The sequence below is a fragment of the Danio rerio genome, chromosome 23, assembly GCF_052040795.2.
Source record: "Danio rerio strain M-AB ecotype USA chromosome 23, GRCz13ab, whole genome shotgun sequence".
Lineage (NCBI taxonomy): Eukaryota > Metazoa > Chordata > Actinopteri > Cypriniformes > Danionidae > Danio > Danio rerio.
In genome coordinates this window covers 49,930,482-49,947,500 of record NC_141043.1, presented here as the reverse complement: position 1 = coordinate 49,947,500, position 17,019 = coordinate 49,930,482, and the positions used below count along the sequence as shown (strand labels likewise).

Here is a 17,019-nt window from a genome sequence, read left to right as displayed (position 1 = left end):
GGTTGCTATTGCCAGAGTGTTCTGGTTGGTTGGTAAGTTTGCTAGGGTGGACTGATTAGATGTTAAGGTGTTACTGTTGTGTTCTGCTTGGTTACTAAGGTGTTGCTAGGGTCTTCTAGTTGGTTGCTTAGGTGTTGTTTGTTATTAGGCTTTGTAAGGGTGTTCTGGTTGGTTGCTAAGGTCATGTTAGTGTGTACTGGGTGGTCTCTAAGGGGTTCTTATGGTGTTCTGGTTAGTTGCTAAGGTGTTAAGGCTTGGGTTTTATGGTTAGTTGGGGAGGTGTTACTAGGGTGTTTTTATTTGTTGCTAAAGAGTTGTTTGGGTGTTCTTGTTAATTGCTAAGGGGTTGCTAGGGTGTTCTGATTAGTTGTTAAGGTGTTACTAGTATTTTTTGGTTGGTTGGTAAGTTATTGTTTGGGTGTTCTGGTTGGTTGCTAGGGTGTTCTAATTAGCTTTTAAGGTGTTACTATGGTGTTCTGGTTGGTTACTAAGGTGTTGCTAGGGAGTTCTAGTTGGTTGCTTAGGTGTTTGTTATTGGGCCTTGTTAGGGTGTTCTGGTCAGTTGCTAAGGTCTTGTTAGTGTAAACTGGGTGGTTGCTAAGCGGTTCCAATGGTGTTCTAGTTAATTGCTAAGGTGTTGTTTGGTTACAAAGGTGTTGTTCAGGTGTTCTGGTTGGTTGCTAAGGTGTTACTGAGGAGTTCTGATTGACTTGTTGTTAGGGTGTACGTTTTAGTTGCTAAGGTGTTGTTCATGTGTTCTGATTGGTTGTTAAATGATGATAGGGTGTTCTGGCTAGTTGCTAAGGTGTTGCTTGGGTGTTCTGGTCTGGTTACTATGTGTTGCTTAGAAGTTCTGGTTGGTTGCTAAGGCGTTACTCAAGTGTTCTGATTGGATTGTTGCTAAGGTGTACTTTTTGTTGCTGAGGTGTTGCTCAGATGTTCTGATTGGTTGTTAAATAATGATAGGTTGTTCTGGTTAGTTGCTAAGGTGTTGTTTGGGTGTTCTGATTGGTTGCTATAGTGTTGCTCAGGTGTTCTGGTTGGTTGCTAAGGTTTTAGTTAGGAATTCTAATTGGATTGTTGCTAGGGTGTACTGTTTTGTTGCTAAGCTGTTGCTCAGGTGTTCTGATTGTTAAATAAGGTGTTCTGAATAGGTTCTAAGGTGTTGCTTGGGTGTTCTTGTTTGGTTTCTAAGGTGTTTCTCAGGTGTACTGGTTGGTTGCTAAGGTGTTTTTTGGGTTGATCACAGCACCAAATGAAGTCTTAAAATTAATATTATTTATTATTAACGACTATGTCACGCCTGAGATCTTTATTAAGCTGATCTGATTCATTACAGGCCGGCTGTTCATTACCGTTTACTGTAAGACTCCACATGTTAACAGTAGTTTATTAGAATCACCAGGGCTAGTCCTGTTATAATGTTATTAAAGCTTTGACTTTTGGAGTTTTAAAGCTGATAGAAACATGAAAACAAACATTCTACTAATGTACACAGTTTCACACTCGTTTTCTTGCTTTTGTGTGTTGGCTGTGTGTTCAGATAAGTGAGGTTGTGTGTGTTACCTGTGTGAGCTCATGCTTGGCGCTGGTTGTGAGTCTGTGGTGACATCACTGCTAGATATCAGAGTGGAAACACTGATTCATCCTGTAAAACACACATGCTTGAGCACTGACCACCAAGAGCTGCTAAACCAGCCTGTAAACCCCCCCCCCCCCCCCCACACACACACACACACACACACACACACATATCTCCACGTCACTGTCCGCTGATGGGTTGCGTCTCCAACACCTCCACTGTGTTTTTGAGCATTCCTCTTTTCCTCACAGGTCGCTTCCTCTAAATCTTCTGTCCTCGTAAAAGTTTTACATGTTTCCTTCAGCATGACATCACCCCCGGCCCCTCGTGATGATGTCATGGACAGGTCCTGGCAGTGTCCGAAATTAATGTTTTCCTTACGGGCCGCATTCTCCTCTTGGGCTGCGTTCACTCCAGCAGTTTCACTTTTATGAGGGCACAGTGTAGCTGGACTCGGCTGCTTGGTGTTGCCATCGTCACTCTTTTGGACTGTTAAGGAGCACATATTAAAGCTGAGTGTGTACTTCATATTAAAGCTGAGTGTGTACTTCATATTAAAGCTGAGTGTGTACTTCATATTAAAGCTGAGTGTGTACTTCAGTGTTTCAAATCACAATTACAAAACAACACATGGCAACCTGGAGACGGGCCAGAACATGCTTTTGTCACATAACGGCCACATCACAACACCCTGGAAACTGGCTAAAGCTCAGTTTCAGTCACATAGCAACTAGAACAGGTCTAGAACTTGTCCAGTTTCCAGGGTGTTGCTAAGGCAAACACATAGCAACACCATAGCAACTGTACAAAACACTTTCAACCATTTAGAAGCAACACATCAACACCCTGGTAACTGGTCATAACTCTCTTTTGTCACATCAACTGCATAGCAACACCCTAGAAACAGGCTATAACAATTGTAAATCAGATACATAGGAACATCCTGGCAACTGTTCATAAATCTCTTTCAGCCATGTGGCAGCCACCTAGCAACACCATGAATACACCAAACCACACCCTGGCAACTGGCCAGAGCACTTTAAAATATTTAGCAACCACATAGTAACAACCGGACAGAACTCTTTTATTCACATAGCAACACCTTGACAACTGGACGGAACACTTTTATTCACATAGCAACACCCTGACAACCTGACAGAACACTTTTATTCACATAGCAACACCCTAACAACTGGACTGAACTCTTTTATTCACATAGCAACACCCTGACAACCTGACAGAACACTTTTATTCACATAGCAACACCCTAACAACTGGACTGAACTCTTTTATTCACATAGCAACACCCTGACAACTGGACAGAACACTTTTATTCACATAGCAACACCCTGACAACCGGACGGAACACTTTTATTCACATAGCAACACCCTGACAACCTGACAGAACACTTTTATTCACATAGCAACACCCTGACAACCGGACAGAACACTTTTATTCACATAGCAACACCCTAACAACTGGACTGAACTCTTTTATTCACATAGCAACACCTTGACAACCGGACAGAACACTTTTATTCACATAGCAACACCTTGACAACTGGACAGAACACTTTTATTCACATAGCAACACCCTGACAACCGGACAGAACACTTTTATTCACATAGCAACACCCTGACAACCGGACAGAACACTTTTATTCACATAGCAACACCTTGACAACTGGACAGAACACTTTTATTCACATAGCAACACCCTGACAACTGGACAGAACTTATTTATTCACATAGCAACACCTTGACAACCAGACAGAACTCTTTTTTTTACATAGCAACACCTTGACAACTAAACAGAACACTTTTATTCACATAGCAACACCCTGACAACCAGACAGAACACTTTTATTTACATAGCAACACCCTGACAACCAGACAGAACACTTTTATTCACATAACAACACCCTGACAACCAGACCGAACACTTTTATTTACATAGCAACACCCTGACAACTAATCAGAACACTTTTATTCACATAGCAACACCCTGACAACTGGACAGAACTCTTTTATTCACATAGCAACACCCTGACAACCAGACAGAACACTTTTATTCACATAACAACACCCTGACAACCAGACAGAACACTTTTATTTACATAGCAACACCCTGACAACTAATCAGAACACTTTTATTCACATAGCAACACCCTGACAACTGGACAGAACTCTTTTATTCACATAGCAACACCCTGACAACCAGACAGAACAGTTTTATTCACATAGCAACACCCTGACAACCAGACAGAACACTTTTATTCACATAGCAACACCCTGGCACCTGGCCAGAACATTTTAAACCCTTTTAGCAGCAAAATAGCAACACCACAGAAACTGGCCAGAAGACTGAACCGTTTTAGCATAGCAGCACCCTGGGGATTGGCTAAATCATTTCTTCAACCATATAGCAAAAACATAGCAACACCCTGGCAACAGTGCAGAGTACTTTGCCCACGTGGCATCCATATAGCAACACCCTGGCAACTAGACATAACATTATTTCAGCCATATAGCAACACCCTGACAATGGTTCAGAACATTTCAGTCATGTGGCAACCTTAAAGTGACACTATGGAAACTGTCCAGAACAAATCTAGTGACATACCAACCACCTAGCAACACCCTGGCAACTGTCCAGAACACACTTTCAGCCATATTGGAACAGCCCAGAATGAACACCCAGGCGACAGCATGCACATGACATCACCACTGAAGCTCAGCTTGCAGGGCAGAAGCGAGAGCCGCGGGTCACCACACATTTGCTGGTAAAACATTATGATGCAATAATTAAAGGTGTTTATAGTCACATTAAGAGCTGAAGTGCTGAGGTTCTGTTCACATTACACATTTATGGAGGAAAGAGGAGGGTGAGGAGGGCCATGGAGACAGTTTCTTTCGATGACAACATGCTCCAGCCCGGCCAAGAACCAGCGGCTGAAATTAACAAGCATTTACCAATACAATGACATACATTTGGCCAGTGAAAGATATTTACAAGCTTAACGTTAAATAGTTCCAGTCCTGCATTCCAGCACCTTTATTTATTTCCATCACAAACACAGTGCACCAGTTCCTCCTTGCGTAATGTTTCGTGTTTGCTGTGCTGCTGCAGAGCTGTTCTGAGATGTGAAGGGTCTTCAGTTGGAATTTTCTGAGAAGTGTTGTAAACGTTGCTTAAATGAGCACTGATGTATTGTGGATGTTTGTTTTCCAGACGGTGGCCATGAAGGGTGCGCTGACTGAGCTCGGCCTGAACATTGTGGAGATGAATGATGAATCAGCCACGATGGATGGAGGAGACGTCCTGTTCACAGGTGCAGATTCAGCCTACAGTGCTCTTTAGATTTTTAGATATAGACCACCCACTGTGGCATCAAACCCATGTGTGCACAGACCAACAAGGGCCACTCATTAAATGTGTTTACTGACTGTATAATGCAGTGTTATCATAATGCAGAACAGCATATCAGTTGTGTCATCTTTATGATCTCCAGCATGCAACTTGTTTTAAAAAGCATCTTCTGACCATCAATACAAAGATTTACACGAGCAATCACACTTATTTACATGCACTTGATCATTCAGCTAGAAATAAACAGCAATGTTTTAATGTGGCCGATTGTTTATTCTGTTACATAAATCTGTGATGTTTATTTTTTGACATTTCATTTATCACATAGCAACACCATAGCAACTGGCCAGAACACTCTTTTGTCACATAGCAACCACAAAGCAACACCCTGACAAACTAAGGATGCTTTTAACCATTCAGCAACCTCATAGCAACACCCTAGCAACTAGCCAGAACACTTTTAACCATTCAGCAACCTCATAGCAACACCCTAGCAACTGGTCAGAATGCTTTTAACCATTTAGCAACCACCTAGCAACACCCTGGAAACTGGCCAGAACACTTTTAACCATTCAGCAACCTCATAGCAACACCCTAGCAACTGGTCAGAATGCTTTTAACCATTTAGCAACCACATAGCAACACCCTGGAAACTGGCCAATACACTCTAATCGGTTTAGCAACCACATAGTAACACCCTAGCAACTAACCAGAACACTTTTAAACATTTAGCAACCTCATAGCAACACCTTAACAACAGGCCAGAACATGTTTAACCATTTAGCAACCTCATGGTAACACCCTAACAACAGGCCAGAACACGTTTAACTATTTAGCAACCTCATAGCAACACCCTAGCAACTGTCCAGAACACTTTTAACCATTTAGCAACAACATAGTAACACCCTAGCAACTGGCCAACACACTCTAATCAATTTAGCAACCACATAGCAACACCCTGGCAACTGGCTGGAACACTTTAAACCATTTAGCAACCACATAGCAACACTCTTGGAACTGGCCCAAACATTCATCCATTCATTGTCGGCTTAGTCCCTTTATTAATCAGGGGTCACCACAGAGGAATGAACCACAAACTATTCCAGCATATGTTTTACACAGTGGATGGCCCTTCCAGCTGTAACCCAGTACTGGGAAACACCCATACACACTCATTCATATACACACACACTCATACACTACGGCCAGTGTAGTTGATCAGTTCCCCTATAGCACATGTGTTTGGACTGTGGGGGAAACCGGAGCACCCGGAGGAAACACGGGGTCCCTGGCCCAAACACCCTAAACCAGGGGTGTCAAACTCAATTCCTGGAGGACCGCCGCCCTGCACAGTTTAGTTCCAACCCTGCTCCAACACGTTTACCTGTAGATTTCAAACAAGCCTGAAGGACTCAATTAGTTTGATCAGGTGTGTTTAATTAGGGTTGGAACTAAACTGTACAGGGCTACGGCCCTCCAGGAACTGAGTTTGACACCTGTGCCCTAAACCATTTAGCAACCGCTTAGCAATGCCCTGGAAACGGGCAAGAACATGTGGCCATGTAGCATCCAGAGAAATGGAAACTATTTTTAATGCAGTATTAATGATGTCATTGACATTTCTGCATTGTTTTAAAGCATCTTCTGACGTTTAATACAAAGATTTAAATGAGCAGTCACACATATTTACCTAATGTTGATTATTCAGTCTAAATAAAGCTGAGTATTTGGATGCGTCTCATTGTTTGAGCCGATCTGTGATGTTTATTTTTGCCCTTTTGTTGATCAGACTCCACTCCGTCCTCTCTCTGCTTCTAATGCAGCACAGATGTCTCTTAAACAGTGGTGAATGGTTGTTCAGACGCTGTGGAAACGTTCTTGATCTGATGTACAGCGTGTCTGGTCGGTTTCTTCAGCTCAATGTGGGTCACCTTTAGCATCTGGAAACTGCAGCGGTACATCTAATTGAGTCTGGAGACGTTCGGCTGCAGTTTTTCCTGGCCAGAAACATTTCCTTCTGGCATGGAGACGCTCATATCTTCTGTGTAAGGCAGTTAGTGGCTACTGTTCTGGATTGTAGCGTCACGTTACACTGTTCAGAGATCAGTGCAGGAGCGCTGGCGTGCACACTCCGACTGTTAGTGCAGAATGTGAGGAGCTGCTCTCAGATGACTGTGGCGGAGGAATGTGGAGCGGCTCTGAGTGTGTGTTTATGCAGCTGAGTGTTGATCAGCATCAGTGCTGTAGATGTAGAGCTGAACCAGCTGAACTCCGCTGACCTCTGACCTCTCATTCTAAACTCGTTTGGTTTGCTTTGATCAGTGAAGCACACTAGATAGTGCTTATCTACAGTCATCAGTTCTGTGTGTGTGTGTGTGTGTGTGTGTGTGTGTGTGTGTGTGTGTGTGTGTGTGTGTGTGTGTGTGTGTGTGTGACTCTTCTGCTCTGTGTTCAGGAAAAGAGTTCTTTGTGGGATTATCAAAGAGAACCAATCAGAGAGGAGCAGAGATCCTGGCCAACACCTTTAAGGTGAGACTCGTCTGTCTGTTCATCTTTTTGTCTGTCTGTTCATCTGTCTGTCTGCCTGTCTGTCTGTCTGTTCGTCTGTCTGTCTATCTGTCTGTCTGTCTGTCTGTTCGTCTGTCTGTCTGTCTGTCTGTTCGTCTGTCTGTCTGTTCGTCTGTCTGTCTATCTGTCTGTCTGTTCGTCTGTCTGTCTATCTGTCTGTCTGTCTGTTCGTCTGTCAGTCTGTCTGTCTGTTCATCTGTCTGTTCATCTGTCTGTCTGTCTGTTCATCTGTCTGTCTGTCTGTTCGTCTGTCTGTCTGCCTGTCTGTCTGTTCGTCTGTCTGTCTGTTTGTTCGTCTGTCTGTCTGTCTGTTCATCTGTCTGTCTGTTCATCTGTCTGTTCGTCTGTCTGTCTGTTTGTTCGTCTGTCTGTCTGTCTGTTCATCTGTCTGTCTGTTCATCTGTCTGTTCGTCTGTCTGTCTGCCTGTCTGTCTGTCTGTTCGTCTGTCTGTCTGTCTGTCTGTCTGTTCGTCTGTCAGTCTGTCTGTCTGTCTGTTCGTCTGTCAGTCTGTCTGTCTGTCTGTTCATCTGTCTGTCTGTCTGTCTGTTCGGCCGTCTATCTGTCTGTTCGTCTGTCTGTCTGTTCGTCTGTCTGTCTGTTCATCTGTTTGTCTGTCTGTCTGTCTGCCTGTCTGTCTGTCTGTTCGTCTGTCTGTCTATTCGTCTGTCTGTCTGTTTGTTCGTCTGTCTGTCTGCCTGTTCATCTGTCTGTCTGTTCATCTGTCTGTCTGTCTGTCTGTCTGTCTGTTCGTCTGTCTGTCTGTTCGTCTGTCTGTCTGTTCGTCTGTCTGTCTGTCTGTTCATCTGTCTGTCTGCCTGTCTGTCTGTCTGTTCATCTGTTTGTCTGTCTGTCTGTCTGCCTGTCTGTCTGTTCATCTGTCTGTTCGTCTGTTCGCAGCCAAAACACCCAATGTTGATAGAGACACTATCAGTTGCCCTCTGCTCAACACAGGCAGACTGTGACGCATCAGAACAGCATCAAGTCTCGTCACTCAAAAATGATCCTCAGGAAAACATATTTCTGCAGACAGAATCTCCAGATGCACAGCCTCTGTCACCAGACACGTTCTCATTGTCACAATGTTCACCACTCTTGGGTTTTTCAAAAAAGATGGAGGAACTGGTGTGTGCTGGAACTAAACTTTCACACTCCATTGCCGCAAGCCCCCAGTTACCAACCAAAAAGCGGCCTGCTCCACAACCACCTATGAGCCCACCTGGAAGAGCCCTCCGATCACACTGCCAGGGCCCAAACAACAACGCCCCATCTTCAGCTGGTGAACACAAGAGCTCTCTGTGATGTGTGTCGGGGACCTGCTTAGATAACAGTGTCTTTATCAAATGTTTTCAGAACAAGCAGGAACCCAGTGTGTCTGTAGCTTTCTCTAAGCAGATATGTGTTGTGTTAAGTGACAGAAAACCAAAGACTTCATCAGGCCGTAAAGCAAATCATTCAAATCTGGTGTCTATTAAATGTAGATCTGAGACTACTATAGAAAAAACAGCTAAAACTGTTAAGTTAGCGCTTTTAAACATCAGATCACTCAATAATAAGTCACTTTTAGTCAATGATTTTATCAACACAAATTGCCTTGATTTTATGCTTTTAACTGAAACTTGGCTAGATGACAGTTGTAGCGCAGCAGTTCTGAATGAAGCAGCTCCTTTAAACTTTGACTTTTTGAGTGTTTGCAGAGCTAATAGGAGAGGTGGAGGCATCGCTGCCCTGTTTAAAGATGTGTATGAATGTAAACAAGTGTCATTTGGTGACTATCTGTCTTTTGAATATCTGAGTATAGCACTAAAAGGTGCTCCACGCATCTTACTGATCATTATCTACAGACCTCCAAAATATTCTCCAGCTTTTATTGAGGATCTTACAGAGCTGTTATCAATAGTAACCTCTGAATTTGATTATTTTAGTATTGCTGGGGATTTTAATATTCACATTGATAATCCAGAAATCAATGCTGTAAAAGAACTGATGACTGTTTTTAACACTTTTGATCTGACTCAGCATGTTCAAGGACCCACACACAATCGTGGACACACTCTTGATCTACTTATAACTAAGGGTTTACACATTTCATCAACTGTTGTTAAGGATGTGGCACTATCTGATCATTTCTGTATCTTTTTTGATATATTGATCACTCCAGCTATTAAAGACAGATCTGTCTCTGTCAGAAAGAGATGCATAAATGAGAACACTAGTGAGCAGTTTATGAAGGCCATATCGCTGGCACCAAGTATATCTGCAGACTCTGTTGATTCTCTCCTTGATTTGTTCAATTCTAAAATTGAGAATGTCATAAATGACATCGCTCCTGTTAAAGTCAAGAAGATGACTGGCAGGCAAAAGGGATCTTGGACAAGGTCACCGAAAGTACAAATGATGAAAAGACAGTGCAGAAAAGCTGAGCGTATGTGGAGAAAGACGAAACTAGTAGTCCATTATAACATCTATAAAGACAGTCTTCATGCCTTTAATATGGAACTAAACACTGCTAGACAGACTTTCTTTTCAAGCCTTATAAACAGCAACTTAAATAATGCTCGTACACTCTTTGCAACGATAGAGAGACTCACAAACCCCCCCAGTCAGATTCCAAGTGAGCTCCTCTCTGAAAGCAAATGTAATGAGTTTGCTCATTTCTTCACTGATAAGATCAATAATATCAGAAAGGCAATCAGCTCATCCAATCAGCCAAGCTGTGTCGATATCAAACAAGCTCAACCACAACTTAAGAAATCAGACATTATGTCTGATTTCATGGCAATTAACAGCAAAATCTTAGAAGAGACTGTGCAAGTTATGAAAACATCAACCTGCAGTCTTGACACGCTCCCCACATCATTCTTCAAAACGGTGTTTACCTGTTTAGAAATGGATCTTCTAAAAGTGGTAAATGCTTCACTTCTCTCAGGGATTTTTCCAACCTCACTTAAAACTGCAGTTGTTAAACCCCTCTTGAAGAAGAGCAACCTGGATAACACCCTATTGAGCAATTACAGGCCAATCTCAAATCTCCCTTTCATTGGCAAAATCATTGAAAAAGTTGTTTTTAACCAGGTCAACAAGTTCTTAAACTTCAGGGGGTGTTTAGACAATTTTCAATCGGGGTTCAGAGCACATCACAGTACAGAGAGCGCTCTTATAAAGATAATCAATGATATACGCCTAAATACAGATTCAGGTAAAATAACAGTGCTGGTATTGCTGGATCTCAGTGCTGCATTTGACACTGTCGATCACAGCATACTTCTGGATAGGCTGGAAAACTGGGTTGGGTTGTCTGGCACGGTCCTCAAATGGTTTAGATCTTACCTTGAAGGGAGAGGTTACCATGTCAGTATAGGTGACCATAGGTCGAGGTGGACACCCATGACGTGTGGAGTCCCACAAGGCTCGATTCTGGCACCTCTCCTGTTCAACCTTTACATGCTCCCTCTAAGCCAAATAATGAGAAAGAACCAAATCTCCTACCACAGCTATGCTGATGACACTCAGATCTACCTAGCCTTACAGCCTAATGACTACAGCCCCATTGACACCCTCTGCCAATGCATTGATGAAATGAGCAATTGGATGTGCCAAAACTTTCTTCAGTTAAACAAAGAGAAAACTGAAATTATTGTGTTTGGGAACAGAGATGAGGTTCTCAAGGTGAATGCGTACCTTGGCACTAAAGGTCAAACGACAAAAAATAAGGTCAAGAATCTTGGTGTGACTCTGGAGTCAGATCTGAGTTTCAACAGTCATGTCAAAGCAGTCAGTAAATCAGCATACTATCATCTCAAAAACATAGCAAGAATCAGATGCTTTGTTTCTAGTGAAGACTTAGAGAAACTTGTTGATGCTTTTATCAGCAGCAGGGTGGATTACTGTAATGGACTCCTCACTGGTCTTCCTAAAAAGACAGTCAGACAGTTGCAGCTCATCCAGAACGCTGCAGCCAGAATTCTAACCAGAACCAGAAAATCAGAGCACATCACACCTGTCCTCAGGTCTTTACACTGGCTGCCAGTTACATTCAGAATAGATTTTAAAGTATTATTACTGGTCTATACATCACTAAATGGCCTAGGACCTAAATACATTACAGATATGCTCACTGAATACAAACCTAACAGATCACTCAGATCTTTAGGATCATATAAACTAGAAGTTCCAAGAGTTCAGTCAAAGCAGGGTGAATCAGCTTTTAGCCACTACGCCCCTCGCTGCTGGAATCAGCTTCCAGAAATGATCAGATGTGCTCCAACATTAGGCACATTCAAATCAAGACTGAACACACATCTGTTTAGCTGTGCCTTTACTGAATGAGCACTGTGCTGCGTCCGACAGATTGCACTATCATGTTTTTCTCTTCTTCTTCATTCTTTCATATCACATTTTACCTGTTTTTATGTTTTGTTTTGTTTTTATGCATTTTTATTATTTGTTTTTACTTTTATTTTACTTGTTTCTTTTATTCTTGTTTATGTAAAGCACTTTGAATTGCCATTGTGTATGAAATGTGCTATATAAATAAACTTGCCTTGCCTTGCCTTGCCTTGTCTGTCTGTCTGTCTGTTCGTCTGTCTGTCTGTTCGTCTGTCTGTCTATCTGTCTGTCTGTCTGTCTGTCTGTCTGTTCATCTGTCTGTTCGTCTGTCTGTCTGTCTGTCTGTTCATCTCTCTGTCCCCCACTCCTCCTGCTCAGTGTGTGTGTGTGTGTGTGTGTGTGTGTGCATGTTTGTGCATGTGTGTGTGTGTGTGTCCTCTGAGGATGTTTATGCTCTGTAACTCTCCCTCTGCAGATGGTGGTCCACATTAAACACAGTGTTTGATTTGTGAATGAGAGTGGAGCGCTCGCTGTAGGAGCGGAACATTCCTCGCTAATGTCACGGATGCGTTTAACGTCAGCATTTCGTAACGAGCAGCAGCAAACAGCCCCTTATCATGCCCATGCCCATGCTTTATGGAAACTCTAACACACTAAAGTGAAAGCAGAAGAGCGGCGTGAACATGCTCACAGGCCGGGGACAGCTCTGTTTGTGAACACCTCCATGCTCTCCTCAAGAAACCTTTGCCTGTCCTGTCCTCCACGTCTCCCAGCACACTGTCTTCTCATGTTAAAGTCTGGAGCGCTTGAGCTGTCCTCCACAGCCCACTGTGTTCCTCTTCTATCTCCTTCTGTTATTATGAGTGAATGTTGGTCATCATGCTGGTGTGTGTGTGTTCCAGGATTACGCTGTGTCCACTATCCCTGTAGAGGAGGGTCTCCATCTGAAGAGCTTCTGCAGTATGGCTGGTCCAAACCTCATCGCCATCGGCTCCAGTGATGCCGCACAGAAGGCCCTGAAGGTACCAACACACCTCAGCAGACAGCCGAGGGCATCCGCTGTGTAAAACATATGCTGGATAAGTTGGCGGTTCATTCCACTGTGGCAACCAATGACCTTCCAACTGCAGCCCCGTACTGGGAAACACCCATACACATCCATTCACACACACACACACTCATACACTACGGCCAGTGTAGTTGATCAGTTGCCCTATAGCGCATGTGTTTGGACTGGGGGGGAAACCGGAGCACCCGGAGGAAACCCACACCAACACGGGGAGAACATGCAAACTCCACACAGAAACACCAACTGACCCAGCCGAGACTCGAATCAGAGACCTTCTTGCTGTTAGGTGATTGTGCCACACACTGCGCCACCATGCTGCTCACTGTTCAGTGTGTGTGTGTGTGTGTGTGTGTGTGTGTGTGTGTGTGTGTGTGTGTGTGTGATTCTCATTTGTCTGTGTTCAGTGTAATGCCGCCCTCTGCTGGCTGAATGTGGTCAGCTCAAACTCACACACACACGCACACACACACACACACACACCGATATTAATGTCAAGTGTGTTCTATTCTCTTCTTTGTGTGTGTGTGTGTGTGTGTGTGTGTGTGTGTGTGTGTGTAGGTAATACAGCAGATGAGTGATTGTAAATATGAGAAGCTGACGGTTCCTGATGATCGGGCTGCAAACTGTGTGTACATGAACCTGCCGGGGAAAGGAGACGTTCTGCTGCACTGCACACCTGAAGTGTTTCCTGAGAGCGCCAAGGTCACACACACACACACACACATACACACACACACACATACACACTACACGCAGACACACACTGACAAAACTACACTAACTCCTGAAGAGAAACACTGGAAGCTGAACATCACTGACATCATCATGTCCTGCAGAGTGTGTTGTGGTGTGTGCGCGTGATGCTGTGTGTGTTTGGGTTGTGTTGAAGTGTGTGTTATTGTCAGCTGGACGATTCGAAGGAAAACACTGCGCTGTTGGAGAGACGCCACACTGTGACACACTCCTTTAGCAGGCTTATTCAGATGCTGTAATGTTTCTCTCATCCGTGTGTGTGTGTGTGTGTGTGTGTGTGTGTGTGTGTGAGTGTGTGTGTGTGTGTGAGAGGTGATTTAAACAACACACAGCTGCGTTGTTCCTTGAGCTGCATCCTTCATTGAGTTACGCAACTGCATTACAGCACAAACACACAATCTGAAGCGCATACAGCAACATAACAGATGATGTGCACCAAAATAATAAAGATGTGACGAGTTATTAATAACTTTATATTGATTTATGTATATTAGAGGAGGATTTGTTTACTTCAGCTTTATATTTAATGGGGTGGGCACACACACACACTCACAGACACACTCACTCATTAGTGTTACCATAGCAACTGTAGAATCACCACAACAGATCAATCACTATTGTTGTCGTGTTGCCATAGCAACTGCAGAATCACCACAACAGATCGATTACTATAGTTGTTGTGTTACCATAGCAACAGTAGAATCACCACAACAGATCAATTACTGTAGTCGTCATGTTACCATAGCAACTGTGGAATTACAATAACAGATAAATTACTGTTTGTCAAGCAAAAAACTGTATTTTATGCAGGGTTTGTTTATATTTAATTGTTTATCATTGAAATGCTCATTCTAATATAATAAAGTGTATAATATTGAACATTTGATTATGAAAAGCAGAATATGGTGATGACAGTTTGACGCCTGAGGTGTTTTTCAGGTATTCGAGAGGCTGAAGAGTCACATGCTCATCCCAGTGTCCAATCAGGAGAAGATGAAGGTGGACGGAGCACTGACCTGCCTATCAGTGCTCTTACGCATCTGACACACACCAGAGAGAGAGAGAGAGAGAGAGAGAGAGTGTGGGTCTGTGTCTGTGTTTGTTAGTGTGTATGTGGGGCTTTGTGCGTGTGTGACTGAGTCTGTGTGTGTTCTTCTATACTCACTCAGTGGCTGTTTAAAGCACTTGAATCTTCTCAGAGTTTTCTAACTCTCCCTCTAGAAGAGATGAGTGTGTTTAATCTGAAGAAACAAGAATTTCATTCAATCAGTTTTCTAATATGCAGGTAAACAGACGTCATGTTTCTACCTCTCTACCTCTTTTCTTTAATTAACCAGTGCAGTCGCAGTGAAGAGCTGTTAATGAGTAACTGAAGGAAACCATATTCACAAATAATCTAAATATTCACAGTTTTGTCTTGTTTGCCATTAAATATGAGTCAATACATGCTAACATTAGCATTATAAATCAAATGTAATTCAGAAATGTTGACTGTTTTCTACATATACTCTGTGTACATTGCATACTAAATTACACATTTCCTCCCATAAGCAGTAAAAACGTATTATTAGAAGACCAAATTCATTTTAGAATACATTGTTTTAAACATTAGACCGCTTTCCTTATGTGTTAATACTCGTTACCCTTATAGTCATTGAGCTAGAGTCAATATTATGTTCGTGAACCATACTACAGCCTAATAACTGTATTATGGGCTACAGAATCTATTAAAGTATCTACAGCTCTATGTTAATGAGTGCTCCAGGATACTGTAGTGTTAACTATAGTGAACTGATCACCTGTAATAAACACTGTAGTGTAAATTAGATTTTACTACAGTAAACGGTGCTGTAGTGAAGGCTAATATAGTAGAATACTGTAGAATCACAACAGATCAATTACCATTGTTGTGTTACCATAGCAACTGTAGAATCATCACATCAGCTTAATTATTGTAATTGTGTTACCATGGCAACTGTAGAATCACAACAGATCATTTACCATAGTAATTGTTACCATAGCAATTGTAGAATCCCCACAACAGATCAATTACTATAGTTTTTGTTACCTTGGCAACTGTAAAAACACCACAACAAAAACAATTATTATTGTCGTGTTACCATAGCAACTGTCGAATCCCAACAACAGATCATTTACTATAGTTGTGTTACCATAGCAACTGTAGAATAGCCACAACAGATTAATTGAAGTACTTTACTGTAGTATGGTTAAAAATACTACAGTATTTACTACAGCATTTTAATATTAGCTCTTTAATAAATCGTCACCTTAGAATTATAAGGTTCTATCTTACTTTTTTTGTCAGAACTGAGAAATATTCTTAGTAAATGACAACCTATTTACATTTTGGGATGTTTTTTTATATAAGTAAAAGTAAAAGTACCTTTTATTTAAAAAAAATAAAAGTTACACACATACTGTTTGCTATTTGGAATGCAAAAACTTAAGCTCAATATCTCAAAATCATTCAGAACGCAGAGAGAACCTTTATATTTCCAAGATGACGATATAGCTGACTTTTTCAAAGCAGTAATTCACAGGAAACTGTTTCCTCCTGATGGTTTATATGGGAGGAAGTGTTTCATTGTTCATATTCTGATTTCTGCTCATTTGTTTATGGATGCCTGGTTTTATTTTTAAAATGAACTGTCTTAAAGCATTACCGGCGTGATTAAGTGATGTAGTCATCTCATCATCCTGTCATCCCTCTACACATAGAAAGTGTCTCAGGTTTTGGGATTATGCAGTATTTTTGTCATGCTGATCGCTGTTTTGCTAGCTGTGGCTCAGGGCTTTTTATTAGAAATGTAAACTGTTTGTGCCATAATAATCTCTTTAACACTGTGCTATTCACTCTTTGTGACGGCTTTGGTAAATAAAAGTAATCAGTTTTATGAACTTGTGCGTTTTGTTGTAGTTTTCTGAGGTTATGTCATGCATTTACAGTTTACTCTTTACTTTTACAGTAACACTTTATATGAAACTCCCCAAACCCATCTAAAACAGCCTGTTCAACCAGCTAAACCCAAACAGCGCGTTTAAGCTCATTTAAGCAGTATTCTCAGAAGAAATAGACGTAAAAGCAGCAGTTTTTTTTATTTTTAGCTTAGTCTCTCGTATTTCAGCCAGAGTGCGCATTTGCTCAACACTGGGCCATGGAGTATCGGAATGTTTTTATACTAATACTGTGTTCTACATGTTTAAAATATTAAATCTGCAGATCGTTGGTCTAATAAAAGATCAATATAAACACCGCAAATTGCTAATCCGTTAATCGCAAATGACTCTGATTGGACCAGTTTGACGAGCGTTGAGAAGTGTAACGCATG

The 17,019-nt window shown here is 42.1% G+C and overlaps 1 protein-coding gene across 1 annotated transcript in view; it reads left to right on the top strand.

Moving 5' to 3' along the window:
* The window catches only part of ddah1 (dimethylarginine dimethylaminohydrolase 1), a 34,480-nt gene extending 17,892 nt beyond the window's left edge, over positions 1–16,588 (top strand). Inside the window, 5 exon segments of the mRNA NM_213276.3 lie at positions 4,815–4,914; positions 7,408–7,481; positions 12,750–12,869; positions 13,475–13,618; positions 14,609–16,588. Coding sequence (NP_998441.2) covers positions 4,815–4,914; positions 7,408–7,481; positions 12,750–12,869; positions 13,475–13,618; positions 14,609–14,713 — 543 coding nt within the window. The 3' untranslated portion in view covers positions 14,714–16,588.
* The last annotated feature ends 431 nt before the right edge of the window (positions 16,589–17,019 follow it).